This window comes from Haliotis rubra, unplaced genomic scaffold (genome assembly GCF_003918875.1).
Source record: "Haliotis rubra isolate DU_JTF1 unplaced genomic scaffold, ASM391887v1 Scf462, whole genome shotgun sequence".
Lineage (NCBI taxonomy): Eukaryota > Metazoa > Mollusca > Gastropoda > Lepetellida > Haliotidae > Haliotis > Haliotis rubra.
In genome coordinates, this window is record NW_025767149.1 from 805,227 (window position 1) to 824,344 (window position 19,118).

The 19,118-nt window shown below is 37.7% G+C and overlaps 2 protein-coding genes across 2 annotated transcripts; both read left to right on the forward strand.

Annotated features, from left to right (window-relative positions):
• LOC124290356 (sulfotransferase 1B1-like) lies at nt 1-13,057 on the forward strand. The gene is made up of 5 exons (XM_046727064.1): nt 1-152; nt 907-1,257; nt 1,754-1,857; nt 12,041-12,212; nt 12,820-13,057. The coding sequence occupies exons 1-5, from the start codon at nt 17-19 to the stop codon at nt 12,918-12,920; spliced, it is 864 nt and encodes a 287-aa protein (XP_046583020.1). The 5' UTR covers nt 1-16; the 3' UTR covers nt 12,921-13,057.
• On the forward strand, nt 4,409-7,752 carry LOC124290355 (putative nuclease HARBI1). Its single transcript, XM_046727063.1, is given in 6 exon segments — nt 4,409-5,015; nt 5,370-5,517; nt 5,746-5,780; nt 5,783-5,883; nt 6,191-6,391; nt 7,111-7,752. Coding segments are annotated over 5 exon segments (870 nt in total). The 5' UTR covers nt 4,409-4,630; the 3' UTR covers nt 7,111-7,752.
• Nucleotides 13,058-19,118: the final 6,061 nt, after the last annotated feature.

Below are 19,118 nucleotides of genomic sequence, written 5' to 3' on the forward strand. Positions count from 1 at the left end.
TCGTAGTGGAGAAAATATGATTGTCAACTGCTACAAAGGATGCTATTTCTACCGGGGAGGATTTCCCATACCGTTTGACGAGCACATGAAACGGGTTGAGGACATGAAGCTGCGATCTGATGATGTCCTGCTTTGCACTTATCCTAAATCAGGTATTTGAGCGTCTACATTCGAATAAGTCGCAAGGGGGCGCTACATTGATTTCTAAAGTACTCTGCTACTTATTGTACCCATCACGCTGTTTTTGTTAATACCTAATAGATGTGTATAAATCCGTTCTCTTCAGTTCTACTTCACTCTTGCTTGACAACGGTATAGGAATACATGCAGACACGTTGCATCAAAATAGAATATATACTATTACAAAAAGTAAGGGATACCACTGTGTAGTGATATCATTTGGTAATTAAGTTGTATGACTGTGTATGGATTAAGGAAATGATTATTCCATTTACAAAGTGTCAGTAAAAATATATCTATGACTAAATGAGAGAGTGAGTGAGTTTCCTTTTGCCACTTTTAGCAATAGTCCAGCAATATCACGACGGGAGCCACCAGAAATGGGCTTCACACATTGTACCCATGTACCCGGGTACCCATTGTACCCGGTCTTCGGCGTGACGAGCATACGCTTTAACCACTAGGCTACCCCTCCGCCCCTAATGTGTAACGAAACCGTGCCAAAATGCCAGAATGGGATCGTTTGATTAGGACTATGCCTTGTCGAACCGGAGCTTTTCACAAAGTCGGGGAATCGAACAAAGGTATATTGAACAAACGCTTAACCACAGTTCTTTCACAAGAACCACTTTTTCCTGGCTCCTTTTAAAGCAGATACCATTATATTTTACCAGCCCTACTTCCAGAATATTAATTGGTCCCTAAACTATTTCATACCTTTTCCAGGAACACACTGGCTGTGGGAGGTGATAAGCATGATACTACATGAAGATCTCGAATACAGAGAGAACGTGCGTGGGATGGACATGCTGGACTTCGCACCAATGAGTCTTCTGGACTCCATCAAATCTCCCAGGGTGCTCGGCTGTCATTTCCGTTTCCAGTTTCTCCCCAAAGAGGTTTTAACGAAGAAGTCTAAAGTTGTATACGTTCTCCGTGACCCCAAAGCTGTTGCAGTTTCCTTCTACAATATGGAATTTGGTATGAAAACAGTAAGGAGCTATGATGGACATGTTCCTGTCAAAGAGTATAATGGCAAGTGGGAGGACTATCTGGAATTGTTCCTCAATGGCGACGGTAATTTCCAAACCAACAGTTGGCGACTGACTACCTGTGATAAGATCACCTTGATGGTGTAATAGATAGAACGTAATGCCAAAACACGTTGGAAAAGATGGTACTTGTTATCCCCTGGGGTTCCGCATGTATTCGATAAAACAAGGACTGACTGATGAGGAGTCAGGGGCTTGTGTCTTAGTATATGTATCCATATTAACAACAGAAATATATCTCAGTGGGCTACAATTATAAAACCGACAATAGTCAAACACGCACACCCACACGCAAACGCATACGCACACACGCAAACAAACACGCACACGTCACTACAAATGTACAGTAATCTTATAAGTGACGTTAACCCTTATGTCAGGTAATCTCTTTTGTACTGTTTTGTCTTGGGAATTGTAGCATCATATGGTCTCTTTGTCACGTTGCGTTCAGGGACTGTAAGTAATTATTAAGACCAACTCACTTACTCACCCAGACATATTTCACTATTTCTCTGTTACAGTGGAGTATGGATCTTGGTTCGACCACACTCTTGGGTGGCAACAAGCAATAGAAGATATTCCCGATCTGGAAATATTCCTGTTGAAATATGAAGACATGAAACATGTGAGTTGCCCAATGTCCAATGTCAAATGTAATGTGTCATACTTGGGCTTACACTTTGTCATGAAAAGGCCTTGTTTGTTCATTGTTCCAAACTTAACACCTGATAAGTAACAAAATCAATATTCACTGCAGTCATTTGAAACACTTAACATCTGAATTAAATATTCAACATTGGTTCCCCGATGTCGTTAAAGTGTTTGATCGGCATTCTTGAAGGTCTTCCACTTGAATATCTTAGTGGGATACTCATTGCGGCTGACAAAGTTTACAAAGCTGAAATCCTATCCACCAAGGGTACGACATACCATCGGCCTGAGAAAACTTAATCAAGCTATAGACTCTATTAAATAGAGCCCAATCATCATATTTATACTATTTAATCCCTCCTGTATTTTAGCTTCATGACCCGTGTTGTTTGGTCTTCTTACTCCCCACCTGGGCTCGTCCAATTGTGTGCCACTCGTAATCAATTACATGGTGTTGTTAATGTTAATCTGTTGTTTGTCATAACATACTATGTATATATACTTCTCATCACTTGGCTGGAGTCCCCTTTAGCTTGGTAACGAATCTACACCGAAACGTCGTTCCATGCACTAAACAAGCTGTATGCTTCATTATTGATGTAAATGCCAACTAAAGTGTTATGGGGTTTTATGAATAAGAATACAATTTCACTCACATACCTCATTATTCAGTGAGTGAGTTTTACGCCGCACTCAGCAATATTCCAGCTACATGGCGGTACCTCATTATTGAACATTCATTAAACTGTTTGATTGGCATTAGAGAAATTGAAAGACATGAAACATGTGAGTTGCCCAAAGTCAAATGTAATATGTGTCATACTTGGGCTTACACTTTCTCATGAAAAGGCCTTGTGTAGTCATTGTTCCCAACCGAAAACCTGATAAGTAACAATATCAATATTCACTATAGTGGTTTGGAACACTTAACATATGAATAAAAATATATTTTAAAATCAATTAAAAAATGAACAATACTAGGTTACCCATGATGTCGTATAATTTTTTCATCTAGAATTAATAATGAAGCATGCACCCTTCTTGTTTGTTGCATAGAGCGACGTTTCGGTTTAGATTCGTTCTACATTTGTTTAAAGAACAAATAAACGTTTGTTTTTTGTACTCTTCTAACCATTACATATGAAAGACGTGTGGTGAGTCTTAAGCGGATAACCAAATTCGTTCTTAAAAACTTGTGGTTAATTAATACCGAGCGATTAAACGTGGCCAAAAAGTCGCATGATTCACTCTCGCCCGCGAAACCACAGAGAGGTTACGTAACTCTGTCGCCAGAGCACTGCAGCGAACCGGAAGTGACGTCATGTGAGGAAGGATTTTCAGTAAGTTGCATATAAAGTGTGTAACAAGCTCGTCATTTTGCTGATATCTTGACGTCAACGAAGACATGCCGAATCGTTGCGTTGCCGTCAATTTCTCCTAGGGGTCGGGTGATGGTATCACCATGCACTGATTTCGACCGGACCCCCCTAGTTCGTGCCAAATGGGTTATGCTTGTGAGTGCGAAGCGAGCATTGTGGAAGCCTTGAACGATATCTTACTTGTGTTCAGATCGCTTCACGGAAGTTAAAGAATCAAAACTACTTACTAGTAGTAGTAAAATATATATATGATTGATGACCATAAAGATTTTCCATGACACAACTTGTAACATAACGATTTCTTCCTCGGAAGCGAGGTTGTGGTCAAAGTGACAATAATATTGTAAGTAGTATTATATTGACACCCACCTCGCTTCCACGAGAGAAATTGTTATGACACAACTTATAACATACCGATTTCTTCCACGGAAGCTAGGCTGTGGTCCAAGTGACAATACTGCGCGATAAATTTCTTGCTACATTCACGTGGTTAACGTCCACTTACCAGTATGTAGATACTAGTCAATGTACGTCTTTTTATTTGGTCTGATAATCCTAATTAGTTTATTATCATACATGTATGCATTTTGAAACTTAATAAAAAGCAGGTGGTCTGCTGATACTTATAGTGAATTTATAACAGAACTGTCATAGCTAGACATTTTATAGTTTGCCCTAGTGTATGTTGTCTGTCTCATTACACTTCACGGCGAAAACTGTGATTCTGTTGAATGCTACGACAAATGAATAAAAACAAAATGCAAATATTCAAATTAAAACAGATTAAAGTTATAGGAACAATGTCAGGCTATTACCTTATTCGAGGAATGTATCCATCAATATCCACAAAAACGAGTGATATGCCATTCATCTGCAGCTGTTCCAGGTGATGTATCTTTTAGCAGTCTAATATGCGAAAAAGTGATATATCGTTTCAGGTTTTTCACATTGGTGTATAGTCTAATTGGTCACCCAAGATAGCACACCTGGGCCCGGTTGTTCAAAAGCCTGTTAAATTTTAACGGACCGTTAACTAGTCCTTAACGGTCCGTTAACGTTAACAGAGCAAAAGCCTGTTGCTCAAAGTGCCGTTAACCTTTAACGGCCCGTTAAGCCCACGTTAACTTAACGGAAGGGGAAGGGGTACATTAGCTCACTAACATTACCATTAGCATCAGTTCTAGGTCTAGCTCCATGGTGACAACATGGCGTTTATTGTCCAGCCGAATGCAGCATTCATGAACATTAGACCACAAAGAAAACTTAAGGAATTCAGGAATTTTTCTGTTGAGTTTAATGAAATGGAATTACACCAAAGATACCGATTTCGAAGAGATTCCATTGACTACATAATATCTTTGGTTCGTGATGATGTGGAGAGAGACACAAAAAAGGAACCATGCTCTCACTGTAGAGATACAGGTGCTAGTCACCTTGAGGTTCTTGGCCAGCGGTAGTTTCCTACAGGTTGTGGGAGACACGGTTGGCCTTGATAAGAGTACAGTTTCGAGGACTGTTGATAGAGTGTGCGATGCTCTTGTTCGAAAGCGGCATCAGTTTATCAATTGTCAAGCGTACAAGAGAAAGACAAGATAAAGAAGGGCTTTTTTTGAGATTGGAGGTTTCCCTAATGTCATCGGTTGCATTGATGGTACCCATGTCCGGATTCAGGCACCCACCCAAGATGAGCCTGCTTATGTCAACCGTAAGGGCTGGCACAGCATAAACGTGCAGGCTGTTTGTGACGATAAAGGTATGTAAACAACACCTTCACAGTTAAACTTACTTGCAATGTTTACTTGTTTCAAAGTGTGTCAAGTAAAGCCGATATATCACTTCAGTGTACATGATTGAAAACTGTCATCTGTTTAAAATGAAAACAGAATGTGAGAGTGAGCTCCCTTGGTATAGTCTGTATGATAAAAGTAGAGGTAATGCTTATACTCATTTATAGCATGACAAATATTTTTATAAGAATTGAGATTGGTTTTTCCAGAAATTCAGTAGGAATGAATTTACATTTTGCATGATTATTACTTCAAATCTATAAATTGAATTTAAGAAAAAAAATTATATATATATATATATTATGGGTTTTTTTTAACAGGAAATATAACCAACTTGTGTGCCAGCTGGCCAGGCTCCACCCATGACAGCCATATATTTAGGACATCAAATCTGAGACAACACTTAGAAGCCAACCACACCAGAATTTCAGATGGGTTTGTCCTTGGAGATAGTGGATATGCATGCCGGTAAATTTTCATATCTTACATGAAAAAACTTACAGTTTAAATCTAATTTGCTTGAAAGCCTAAATTCAAGTTTTTGGCTAATAATTATTGCTCAACAAGTCAAATGTAGCTTTCCATACATGTAAATTATGATATGTTATTTTTCTAGTGAAGTGAAATATTTTTTTTATTTCAAATTAGTCAGCATTTCCAATGAATGCCTCCTTCATACTGATGTTGTGTTTGCAGACCCTACTTACTCACTCCCTACCTTCACCCACAAGGAACCCTCAACAGCGGTATAACGACAGACTGTGTAGGACCAGAGTCACCATAGAGAGGACCTTTGGCCGATTAAAACGAAGGTTTCATGTTCTGCATTCTGAGGTATTAAGATATAATAATAATGCACTTGTATAGCACCTAATTTCCAATCGGTGGCTGCTTAGTGGTGCTTCACAAGGTTAAAAATAAGAATAAAATAACAGAGTTATTGGTTGAAGAGAAATTGCATTTCCTCACAATTGATTTAAAGTAAGGGCAGATAGCAGTTTAAAGGAAATGTAATATTTTCAGTAAGATATGTAAAATATCATATTTCTATGATAAAGTTTTCAATACATAAATAATGTCTGATTGCTTATTTGATTTTTAAATAGCAAATAATGTGATATGCTTTTTAACTTTGTTTTAGATCCGTATGAACCCAGGAAAGGTGTGCAAAATTATATTGACCTGCGCAATATTGCACAACATAGCTATCTTTCGGAGTGAGGTTCTTGATGTCGATGATGCCCATGTGAGACAGGACCAGCCACCCATTGACCACTACAGAGGACGGAATGACGGCAAGGCTATCAGGGATCATATAGCAAGTACTTTCTTTGCTAACTAGGTAAGTAGAAGGTTTTTTATAAATATAATCTGTATATAAAACACCATGTTTAGGTCAGTTCAAGATTACCTGTGTATTAATTTACAGGGATATGTTAAAAATTATGTAATAAACAAGCACAACTGAAACATTACATATGTATGAAACAAATATATTATTTTTTATAATATCTATATTTACTGAATCTACTTCAAAATAGGTTTGTCTTTAAGAAACAAAATCACAATGACATAAGACATGGTCAAAGTGAGATAATGGCAAAGGTGTGATGTAGGTGGATTGTCTCCCTTTGATTAAAACCAATAAAGAGACTCAGGAATTTTAACTTTTGATACTTGTTATAAAATTACACTGGCTAAGTTGATTCATAAATGAAAAAGAGTTCATTTTGAGCAAATGAATATTTTATTAAATGATATTGAGCACTATTATAATTTGATATGAGTGTTGATAGTTAATAGTAGTTTGTATATACAGATAGAGTAATATGGAAGAAAACAATTTAAGTAGATTTACCAGCTAATTCACTTAATCATTATCAACAAACTATTACATTAACAATGACATCATTAATTGTGACATTATTAATGCAGCATAGACATCAGAAGCTGTGTTGGATTAAGGTTAATGTCCAAATCATGCTGAGCCAACAGGCGATGAAGTAGTTCAATCTGTAGTTTCAACCTCTGCTTCTCTAATATCAGTTTTTCTTTTTTCAGACTCTGGTTCTCTCTCTCGCCTGCTAAGACCTGGTACTGCATATGGAGTACATCATCATTACTGTGCTTAGTCTTCCTGGATTTTCTCAGTCTGCCCTGGATCTTCTCTGTCTGCACTTCATCTTGCCTGCTTGATGGTGGAATTTTAGAACATTCAATTGGTGTATCCCTGGGTGATGCTGGTAGTTTGACGCCAGATTCAGGATCAGTTGAAATAGTTTGCTGATTATTTGTAGAAAAAGATACTAATTCCATTGCTTCCATATCTTCAAGATTGACTGTTTCTGTAATTGACAAGTGTTACATTGCATCAGATTTAAATATACTAATATAGTGTAATGTGTCATACAACTCATTGTTTACAAATTAATACTTATAACGTTCAATTTAGTAACTGATTTTTTTAATCTGCAACATGATGTCTTGTTATTTTCATCATTACTTTCTATATTTAGAATCAAGAATTTAAAAAGTACTTAAAAATTGTTAATCAGTTTCATATCATTATTATATTTTCTTTCATAAGAAATGAAGTTGTGCAGAATAAATACATTATCTGTTATAGATTTGTATATATAATGCTAATATAATGTCTTCATTCACAACTTTCATACATTTAATAAAATCTTTTATTCAGTTCAAGTGAATACATTCTTGTTTTGTGTGTTATCATGACTTAGTAGTCATTAGATATATTGCTACCTTTGAAGCTGTGAAATTACTGATTTTTTCATTTATGGTCATTCACAATCATAATGGATTTGTTATCCTAGTTGAAATTATAATGTAACATATGTATTTTCATTCTCCATGCATGAAAACATAACCTTGATGAAATACAAGACACATATTTATTTCTATTTTTCAAATAAATCTGTGCTATTAAATTGCACAGGAGCAGTGTCATGGATTGAGTGGATGCCCAATCTCTGTCTTGAGAAATTTTATTCACAACGGAAAGCCGGAATGTTAGTTTATATTTTTTGAAAAAAATCAGTATCTTAATTTAGATCATTCACATCACTATTGACGCAAAACAACTGCCAAAATTAAATAATAGCAATCGTAATGTTTAGTAAAATCAGTAACATCAGTCTACTAGTGACAGGCAATCTATAAATAGGATCACAACACTCCCTACGGAGCGATAAATAAGGCTCTTCCAAACACCACCGTCGACAACCCATACTAAATCACCGGATGTGGGGAGCGGCAACAGTTACGCCTATGGGATCTTACGATGACATCAACGTTATGTTTGGAGAAAACACTTGATAATTTTGTGTTTGATAGATGAAAACATCATTTATCACTCAAGGTTAGTAAAATAAAAACTTTAAATGACATTTCAGTCTACGAAATCACAGTCTCCCACATTAATGATGAAAATTACGTTTTTGTCTTACATCGTTGAAAACCGGGATATTTCATCATGCCTAACATTTTTTTATCATCTGCATACTATGAAATATTAATTCATTCAATTACATGTAATACAAATGTGGTGGGATAGAAAATTATAGGTAATTAGTAGTATGTAAACTTTTCTGAAACAGGCTAGTAATTATAGTCTGAATGGATAACTGAGCTTCAAGGGTGGCGCTGATTGTCACTTCCTCTTCCTCTCAAAACATGTTAGCATGGACGCTACTGTTAAAATATTGGGAACAAGCTGTTAGTTTACCACAATATAGCATGAATTGGTAAGTTTAATACTTAGGAGTTGTTTGCGAGTTGTTTCTTATTAGTTTTATGACAGTTTTAAGCATATATCTTACACAATTTAGATCGATGGTAAGCGATGGTTAGATTAAATTTGACCACATAGTGGTACTAAACATCGAATTTGCACATTTTATGCCAGGAAAATCAAACTTTATTTCGTTAAAAATATTGTCAATTGAATGAATTCATCATTACATCAACATGTTCTTATGTTTAGGCCTCTTATTTCTTACCACATGGGCTTATTTCAGTCTCCATCCCTCCAGGAACGCCGCTGAAAGAGGCTGTATCCTTCATGGACTCTATGATGGTTGCCGTTGCCTGGCTCATCTCTAGGGGTGGCGGCCCTCCCCCCGTCTTCCTTTGCTGCATCTTGTAATTACTGAATGTCTTTTTTGCTTTTTGGGCCATGTTTCCCCATTTTTCCTTGACTTGATCGACAGTACGGAAGCAAACGCCTTTGTTGTTTACACAATCTGTTATTTTCTGCCAGATTGCAGCCTTGCCCTTGTTAGTGACCTCATTGCTGAATTTTTTTATTAAGGATCTCAGCATTTTCTTGAAACATTGCCTGAATTGCATTCTCTTCTTCAGCACTGAAATATTTTCTTCTTTTTCTCTTTTTACAGTCAGAGGTTACTGGGGTCATTTCAGGTGCTTCTTGTTGCGATGCCATTTTGACAGGGAATCATGGGACAGTATGCAAGGAATTGTAGGTAATGGTCAGGTCCTTAACAGGCTGTTAACCTCTAATCATACCATTAGTTAACGGCCTGTTAAAAACACCTTCCAGCAACCAAATTTTAACGTACTGTTAACTAACTTTTCGTTAGCTATTTAACGGGTTGTTAGTGTTTAACGGTACGTTAAAATAACGGTGCTTTGAACAACCGGGCCCTGGCAACTAATTGCATAATGTCCGCCATTCTTTAAAAAAAAAGTAATTTAGTTAGCCAATGATGAGCAATCAATCAATGTATTGGCGGTCAATCCTTTGAAAGAAGGACTTCCTTTTTACACAGACACAGACACGACAGAGTATATTCAGTATAGATTAGTAAATCTACACACATAAATACTACCTTTTGACAAATCCGCTGTGCAAGATAAAAGTTATTAATCTTTTCAGCGTGTTATCTATTAATCCTTTGATCGATGTTTATAATGTTGAGTATTTACTCCAGACACAAGAAATGCCAAATGGGAACCTTCGTCGGGTAGTGTAAGTGGTGTTACCAATAATTATACCTGTTATAAATTCATTAACTGACCATCAAGTGAATTATGACAAATAACATGACATTGTGTAGGTTTATACCACCTAACACGGGTTACAACAAGGGAGTATCAATTGCTGTATTGCATGCAGTTTTAATTGATTAAATATCGAGGTAACAAACACAGAAATGGATCTATTTGGATCAGCCATTATACCATCCAGGCATTAGAAAACCTGAAAAAGCCCACACTGCTTTGATACTTTATTACAATCAGACAAGAACTACCGGGGATATTTTCAAATAACTTAATCTGATGGGCATCCACCCTTCCTAATGTCGCACTGTTTAGGTTGAAGAAATTAACCGTAACCGTGATGAGCGAGGCTGATCATCGTTTTCACTATCACTAGCGTCTGGCTCGAACAAATAAGGCCTATCGACAAAGCGATTTTGACAGAATCGTCTATGAAAACAAGCTGTAAGTCGGAAACTAGGCAAAGCAGGAGACAAAATTAAATGACAGTAGATTGTGAGAACATATAGCTTTCATTTTTCACAACAATTGTCACGATTTCAGGTTTATACAAACCTGTAAACAAGATAATTTACCCCCTGAAATGTACATGAATTCTACATCGTCCCTCATATCTATTCCTCACAATACGTAAGGGAGACGCGCCGCTCTAAATGGTGGAAATTTCGTTCGCGGGTGAGAATTGTGCACTGTTGTTAAAAAGGTCGATTTAAGTTAAGTAAAGATCGAACGAGTAGTTTTAATGACGGGGTGTCATTTATAACGATGCCAATTTGTGATTTAGGTATCTGTACACCCCTAGAGTATATGTCATCTTTAAATAGTAAAACCAGGCTGATAGGGTGCTAATTGAAAGTCTCTAGTATGATTAACTCTTCATAAGCCGATAGTGTCTAGTACCTTTGGTCTCTGTTGATCAGAAGTTTGCGGCAGCGGATTTCGATAGCCTCCAAGAGTTATCTTTCCCAAAGTCCTAATTCTGGTGGATGGGACTACAACTTTGATTGCATGCATTATTGTTGTAGATATTATTGATTTTCTTAAAAACAACTAAAATGTCATTGATCCTTGAAAGGTCACTGGGTCTCGATCCACAAAACGTTCGAAACGTTACGACCTGTCGTTACTCTCATAGGCTTACAAATGTCGTAGAATAAGAATACAATTTACCTAACAAAACGTTCATCAAACTGTTTGATTGGGATTTGAGAACCATGTGAGTCATTATCTTACCTCCATGTAAAATACTTTAATTTCATTGGTCAATGATGGTTTAACAAGTTTGGGAGGGTGACAACTGAAAAAAATATTACCCGCTGCCACAGTAACTGCCAAACTCTCCGCCGAGACGCTGAAGCGCTAACAATCGTATGACGTCATAATATGACGCATGCAGTGCCCGGAGTTCGAAAACCGTTCGGTCACTTTGTACATATTTATTTTACAGACTTTCACTCCTTTATTTAAGCTATTTTATACATTGAGTGGTTTGCACACTCAGCTTAAACATAATTAACAGTTTTTATAGCAGTTTTATGCTTGTCAGATATGTTTCACTGATGTTAAATATCCAGTCGAGAGGCAGACGCCATTTTGTTGCATGTCATATAGTCGGTAGCGATCTTTAACATAAAATAAAATGATATTTTGTACATTTAACATGCCGGTAAGATAAATACGTTGTATGCTTCTCCCTCGGGTAATACGGTCTGATGTACGCCTCTTTGTAGCAGTGTCATCCCTCGCCTACCGGCTCGGGTGACACTGCTACAAAGAGGCGTACGTACCGGCTCGGGTGACACTGCTACAAAGAGGCGTACATCAGACCGTATTACCGTCGAGAGAAGCATACAACTTATATTATTGCATTATGCCAAATCATATTGTCTATCAATATTCAACACAGATAAAAGTATTCAAAATCTGTTCTTACCTTTAACTTGTTTTGCAGGATCCTGTTTCATCGATACAAAAACTAAGCAAATATTTAGATAAACCATGTAATGTGGAGAGAGCGCAGGCGATTGCGGACGCCTGCAGCTTTTCCAACATCAAGAAAGTCAGTTCAGGAACCAAGGCTGATGGCGTTGGATGGAAGGAAGGGGGGGATATGTTCAGGAAAGGTGAGTGATGTGGTTTGGCACGCCCATAGTTATGTTAGCCTTGACGAGGACAGCTTTCTTGAACACTGAAGATGCTCCAGAGAGAAGTATATTTCCAAATGATGCGAGTTAAAGGAACATTGCAAGACCCGGGTTATCGAGCTTGTTAATTGTCGTCTTCTACAGACGTTGTGGATTGTTGCTCATAATGTCAATCCCTTGTTTCGTTTGGGGGGTTTCTCTTGTCCCGGCTTGATGTTTTACAGAACAACGCCCTATACCTGAATTATTGTCCATAATGAGCATATCAAAACAGTTTTGGGAGGGTCCTTGCTTTATCAAGTTTACAAATGTCAAAGATGTATACAATGTCATATTGACGTTTAGCCAGTCGAGTGAGTGAAGCTTTGTGTTATGCTCTCTATTTTTTAGAAATTGAACAAAACATCGACAGCGTAACTCATTATGATACGCTTTCGTCTAAACATCTATCTGATTTCTGTAAAGCTGTTTCGGAAGCCTTATAGACACAAATGCTCTACTCTAAACTCCAAATAGCTATTGCATTTAATTACATATTTCAAACGAAGGGTTCAATTCTGCACATAGACGTTGATCGGTTTTACAGGGCAAACCAACAACTGGAAGGAGTGGTTCACGGTGGCTCAAAACGAGAGGTTTGAAGACGTCCTAAAGACAAAAATGAACAGAAGCGATGTTTCTAAATAAGAAACATACACAAGGATATGGCACTATCGTGGAGTGTTAACAGCGCCACATGTATGTCCATGTACATGTACAGTGCCACCAGAAATTATTGAGAATTTAAAGATTGTAATTGTTTTTGTTTTCTTCACTCATTACTCACGTATTAAATGTGACTATTAGCAGAACATAAATCCAGATTCAAAGACAGGTGAACAGTTAGTATTTTGTCAAGTCACCATGGGCAGCAATGCAGGCTTCAATCAGACATGGGGTAATTGTAATTTGTAATTGTAATTGAATGTAATTAATTACAAAAATCTATGTAATTGCATGTAATTTGTAATTGAATGTTTAAAATGTAATTTGTAATTGTAATTTATTTAATTAAAATCTCAATGTAATTTTTCAATTACTTTTTCAATTACATCAAATTAAATCTCACTTTTTTATTTTGGTGGTCATCAGGCAACCCTTGCAATTATATTCTGTACAATAAGGAGGACTAAGGAGTGTTTTTCAGTAAGATGCTTGTTGTCGGTATATACTCTAGCAGGTGTTAAGTTTTGAAAGAGATTTGAATGTCTAAGCCTTTGTAACTATCACCATCTGCATATTTGTGAAACAAAGGGAATCAGTAACGCATGACTGGATGTAGGTTGGTATTTGAGGAATTGGGGGATTAACAGTACTATTAGTCAAGTTCCTATCAAAATGGTCTCTTTGTTTATTTCTCATAGGATATGATATTCAAAATCTTACTGAACTGTAGTCCTATTTTTATAATCATGAAAGGTAATAAGCCATAAATCCAAGTTGACAAATCCTTTAGTATGTTAATGTGGATTATGTCAGATAGAGAGACCGGCTGATTATATATTGTAATGTAGGCCTGTAATGATGTCATGATACAGTACACCTAAGGTAACAGTGGTGGACAAAGTGTTTTTTGCAACAAGAGATGATAGAGGTGTGTATTTGATAATAAGCCCAAAGAAATATGCAAAATACAAATTTGATTAAATAGTGTACATTGTAGATATAATCTAACTTTGCATTTCACTTTTTGATGACAAAAATATGAATTGGATTTAGTGACCACTGTTTACCAACATCGATATCTTGTTGATTAAAGGAATACAGAAATATATTTGTTTTGTTTTTGTTTTTGTCTTTTAACAAAGTAATTTGTAAATGTAATTAATTACATTGGTAATGTAATTGTAATTTAATTAATTACATTTTAATTTAAGTTGTAATTGTATTTGTAATTGTAATTGAGGAAAATCAAAGTAATTGTAATTTAATTAATTACATTTCAAAGTAATTGAACCCATGTCTGGCTTCAATGCGGCGGAGCATACTACTGATCAAAAAAGTTAGAAAGTCGTGGACCATGCTGTTCCAATATCGGACCACCTCTTCTTTCCTTTCAGCGATATTTGTCAGATTTGTCTTATTGACACTTTCCTTCATAAATCCCCAAACATTTTCTATTGGATTTAGGTCAGGGCTATAGCTTGGCAAATCTAATATTTTGGGTCTGAAACCAGGCCTGTGAATGCTTTGAACGATGTTTTGGGTCGTTGTCCTGCTGGAAAATCCAAAAAATTCCATAGAACACGTGAGAAGATGGAAGTAAATGTCCCTCGAGAATATCTGTGTACCGCTCACTGTTCATATTCCCTTTAAATACACAGAGGGGCGTTTTCCCTAACACAGATATGCCACCCCACACGTTAAATTTCGAACTCTACTTTGGGCGCTGATACAAAGGTTTTTCAGTTTGTTTGGTCGAGAATTTCAGTGTATTAGGAAACAGCCACACATAACTTTCATCTGAGAAAATCACATTGTCCCAGTTAAAATTTCTATGCTGTAAGCACCAGTTCAACCTTCGCTCCTTTTGTTCAGGTTTCATGATCGGTGATGGAATTCCTCGACTTTTCTGCCAACCCTTTGCATGTAGCTCAGTTCTAATTGTCCCCTTACAGACAGCCACAGTTCCTCTATCAATCATATCCAGCCTTAAGTTTTCTAAACTCCTTCGTTTGTTTTTAGAAACAAAAATACCAAGCCGCCTCCTGTCACCGACAGTCAATTTTCTGGGCCTACCTGCGCCTCCCTGGTACTCAATGCCATATCCATTTGCAATATTTTTCAAAACACGATAAACAGTGGTCAAAGGGATGCCTGTTGCCTACTTGAAATCACTTAAGCTGATCTGATGTCCTTGTTATAATACTCTAAAATCAACTTCCTCTTCTCTATATCACCCATACTGAGGATCAGGGGCGGTGGGGTAGCCTAATGGTTAAAGCGTTGGCTCGTCACGCCAAAGACCCGGGTTCGAATCCCCACATGGGCACAATGTGTGAAGCCCATTTCTGGTGTCCCCCGCCGTGATTTTGCTGGAATATTGCTAAAAGCGGCGTAAAACCAAACTCAGTCAGGCAGTCAGTACTGAGGATCACTGAAAATGTCGTCTGCTAGCAAGTAAACAAAGGGGGATAACTCTTCACAAACTAATGAAAAAGGATTAACGGAGTTGTCTCTCTTGAATGAAACCAATGACTTGATAGCTGGCCAAGGTTGTTTATACTAGAAATCCAATTAAACATGTTCCTAAAATTCTCATTAATTTCTGGTCATACTATATAATCAGCATTAGAACAGTGATTGCAAACAGGATGAGTTTATGGGTTCAGTTTCTATCTTCCTTTTCACACATTATGACTTGGGTTACAAGGAGGAAAATTGACCAGTGGTACGTGTTGATTCCCATGCTCAAACAAATAGTTACATAAAAGACAATATATCATAAAGGCAAACATTATAGCAATAAAATATTGATGATAATTTTAACCGATCTGCTGCAATGGTCAAGCTTCCAAAATAGGCCTAGGCTGAGAATCTAGGGTCAGATATGATCTTCGCACAGCTTTTGGCTATGTTTTTTCAATGTGTTTCTTTACGGTTCGTTTCACTTGCAAAAACATATTTGCATTCTGTTTGTGGATAGTAATATACAAATATACAAATATTCTAGAAATGTTTTGAGCTCTCTATACAATCTGTACCTGAATCTGGAAATCAACGTTCAATTCTTTAAATAAATTCTTTAAATACAGGCTTATTTAATAGTATCTCTTAAAAAAACTTAAAAGAACTCTCATAACAGTTATACACCATATGCTTCTTGCATAATGCTATTGTCAGTTTTTTCAGTGGTGGTTAAAGAACACTGTATCTGTCCATAGTCATTAAATACGGAACACTCCGAACATATACGGAATACGTGTTCTTCATTTCCTTTTGAGTGGTATGTACGACCATCATAAATGGCAGAAGACTTATTTAATTGCTGCTGTATTCTATCATCAGTCATATCGCTGGGAGACGACTTCAACATCTGCAATTAAACAAATTGTAAAGCATTTTGATTCTTTTATGCAATTAAACAAATGGCATCCCTCGACGGATGACGTCGTCAACTTTGTTACCTGTTACAAATAGGTGGACATTCAAAGACGGGCGTAATCATGTACACATGAGCAGGTGGACATTAACGGGTGGAAATGAAAAGGTGGGCGTAAACAAATGGGAATGAAAAGGTTGGCGTAAACAGTGAGTGAATGAGTTTGGCTTTACCAAATATTGCCTTTAGCAATATGCCACCAATATCACGGCGGGGAAAACCAGAAGTTGGCTTCACATATTGTGCCCATGTCGGGAATCGAACCCGGGTCTGCAGCGTGACGAGCGAACGCTTCAACCGCTAGGCTACCCCACCGCCCCAGATGGGAATGAAAAGATGGACATTATCAGATGGGAATGAAAAGATGGTCGTAAACAATATGGGAATGAAAAGGTGGGCGGCGTAAACATATGGGAATGAAAAGGTGGGCGGTGTAAACAGTTTGGAATGAAAAGATGGACGTAAATGGATGGCGTGAAAAGGTGGGCGCAAACAGATGGGAATGAAAAGATGGCCGTAAACGGATGGGCGTGAAACGGTTGGCGTGTATAGATGGGAATGAAAAGTTTGGCGCAAACTGATGGAAATGAAAAGATTGATGTAAACAGATGGGAATGAAAAGATGGGCGTAAACGGATGGGCGTTCAAAGGTGGGCGCAAACAGATGGACATGAAAAGATGGGCGTAAACACATGGGCGTTAAAAGGTGGGCGCAAACATAGGATGTGCAAAGGAGGGCGTGTATAGATGGGAATGAAAAGTTGGGCGTAAATGAAAATGAAAAGATTGATGTAAACAGATGGGAATGAAAAGATGGGCGTAAACGGATGGGCGTTCAAAGGTGGGCGCAAACAGATGGACATGAAAAGATGGGCGTAAACACATGGGCGTTAAAAGGTGGGCGCAAACATAGGATGTGCAAAGGAGGGCGTGTATAGATGGGAATGAAAAGATGGGCGTAAACAGATGGGAATGAAAAGGTGGGCGTAAACAGATGGGAATGAAAAGGTGGGCGTAAACGGAAGGAAATGAAAAGATTGATGTAAACAGATGGGAATGAAAAGATGGGCGTAAACAGATGGGATTGAAAAGATCAACGAAAAAAAAAAGATGGGACTGAAAAGTTCAACGAAAAAAGATAGGAATGAAAAGATGGACGTAAACAGATGGGCGTAAACATTTGGAAATGAAAAGATGAGCCTGCAGTTGTCAACTCGATACACCAACGGAAAATAAGAGCAGGGAGTGAGCTTTGTTGCAGTGACTGCAAAATGTATCCACAGATGGCGGCAGAATACACCATCTGAGATGTAGCATTGTGATAAGTACTGCGAACACCTGTTTCTGCAAATATGCACAGTGGCTGTCCATGCAACACTAACTGCACCTTTTATTATATATATATATATACATGTCCTGGTTGTACATGTCACAGTTTGAAATATTCAGTGTCATTAAGGTAGAGTGTACTAGTTCACCTGAGTGAAATATCAAATTTAAAACCTATGTGAAACGCATTTATTGTTTAAAGGACTATATCCAACAACAAAATATATATAGTAGACTTAGCACAATTTGTCACTCCCCTTGTTTGCATGGTCACGTACAAAATCTTAGTTAAATACTTATTCATGGGGCGGTGGGTAGTCTCGTGGTTAAAGGATCACGGGTTCGATTTCCCACATGAGCAGAATGTGTGATGCCCATGATATTGCTGGAATATTAGTAAAAGTGACGTAGAACCGTACTCACTCACTGACTCAAACAGCATATGCTCTCAGCTTCAAGTTTAATATACACGTGCCATATAAAATTAATGATAAGTCATTGAAGACGCTAAGGGAGAATGCCACTGGGATAATGACTTACATGTACACGTGTCACGTCCCTACGGGTATGTATGAGCTGAACTCATTGTCCAAATAGTTTTAGTTGTAATTGTGATATTCTAGTTGTTTTACTGTCCTTCGTCGACAGGTTTTATAATATACATTCTCTCTCTCTCTCTCTCTCTCGGACTCTCTCTCTCTCTCTCTCTCTCTCTCTCTCTCTCTCTCTCTCTCTCTCTCTCTCTCTCTCTCTCTCTCTCTCTCTCTCTCTCTCTCTCTCTCTCTCTCTCTCTCTCTCTCTCTCTCTCTCTCTCTCTCTCTCTCTCTCTCTCTCTCTCTCTCTCTCTCTCTCTCTCTCTCGGACACGGACACTAATGCTGTAATTATAAACCCAGACTGTCTGGTCCGGACTCGATTATTTACAGACCGCCGTCATACAGCTGGAATATTGCAGAGTGCGGCGTAAAACTAAATTCATTCACTCACTATTATGACAACACGAGCTCTATGGATGAACAACTTCTTTATTATGACAACTGACAAGCTTTATGGATGAACAACTACATTATTCATAATGCGCTTTATCCGTATATTCCTCTCCAACTTCTAAACAATGCCACTCAAAGAAGACATTTTCAATCCTGGGCTACGTTTCACAAATCAATCGTAGCGCTAAGATTATCGTAACTCCCATACTGTAACATACGCTTACGACTGTCGTAGCGCTACGATCGCTTTGTGGAACGGGCTCCTGGGGGATAAACATTCAAACAGTTGAAATGTGAAGCAGCTTCTAATTTATTGTCAAAGTTGTTGCTTGATCAGCATTACACTGAAGGCCTTAGTAAGCCTAACTGAAAGTGTCTTTCACAAAATGTATTTTTCATATTATCAAAATATAAGCAAATTGTCGCT

Coding starts and splice junctions, on each gene's coding strand:
- LOC124290356 (XM_046727064.1), top strand. CDS start 17: ATGATTGTCAACTGCTACAAAGGATGCTATTTCTACCGGGGAGGATTT. Junction 1,258..1,753: donor ATTGTTCCTCAATGGCGACG/GTAATTTCCAAA, acceptor TCTCTGTTACAG/TGGAGTATGGATCTTGGTTC. Junction 12,213..12,819: donor GGGGGATATGTTCAGGAAAG/GTGAGTGATGTG, acceptor TCGGTTTTACAG/GGCAAACCAACAACTGGAAG.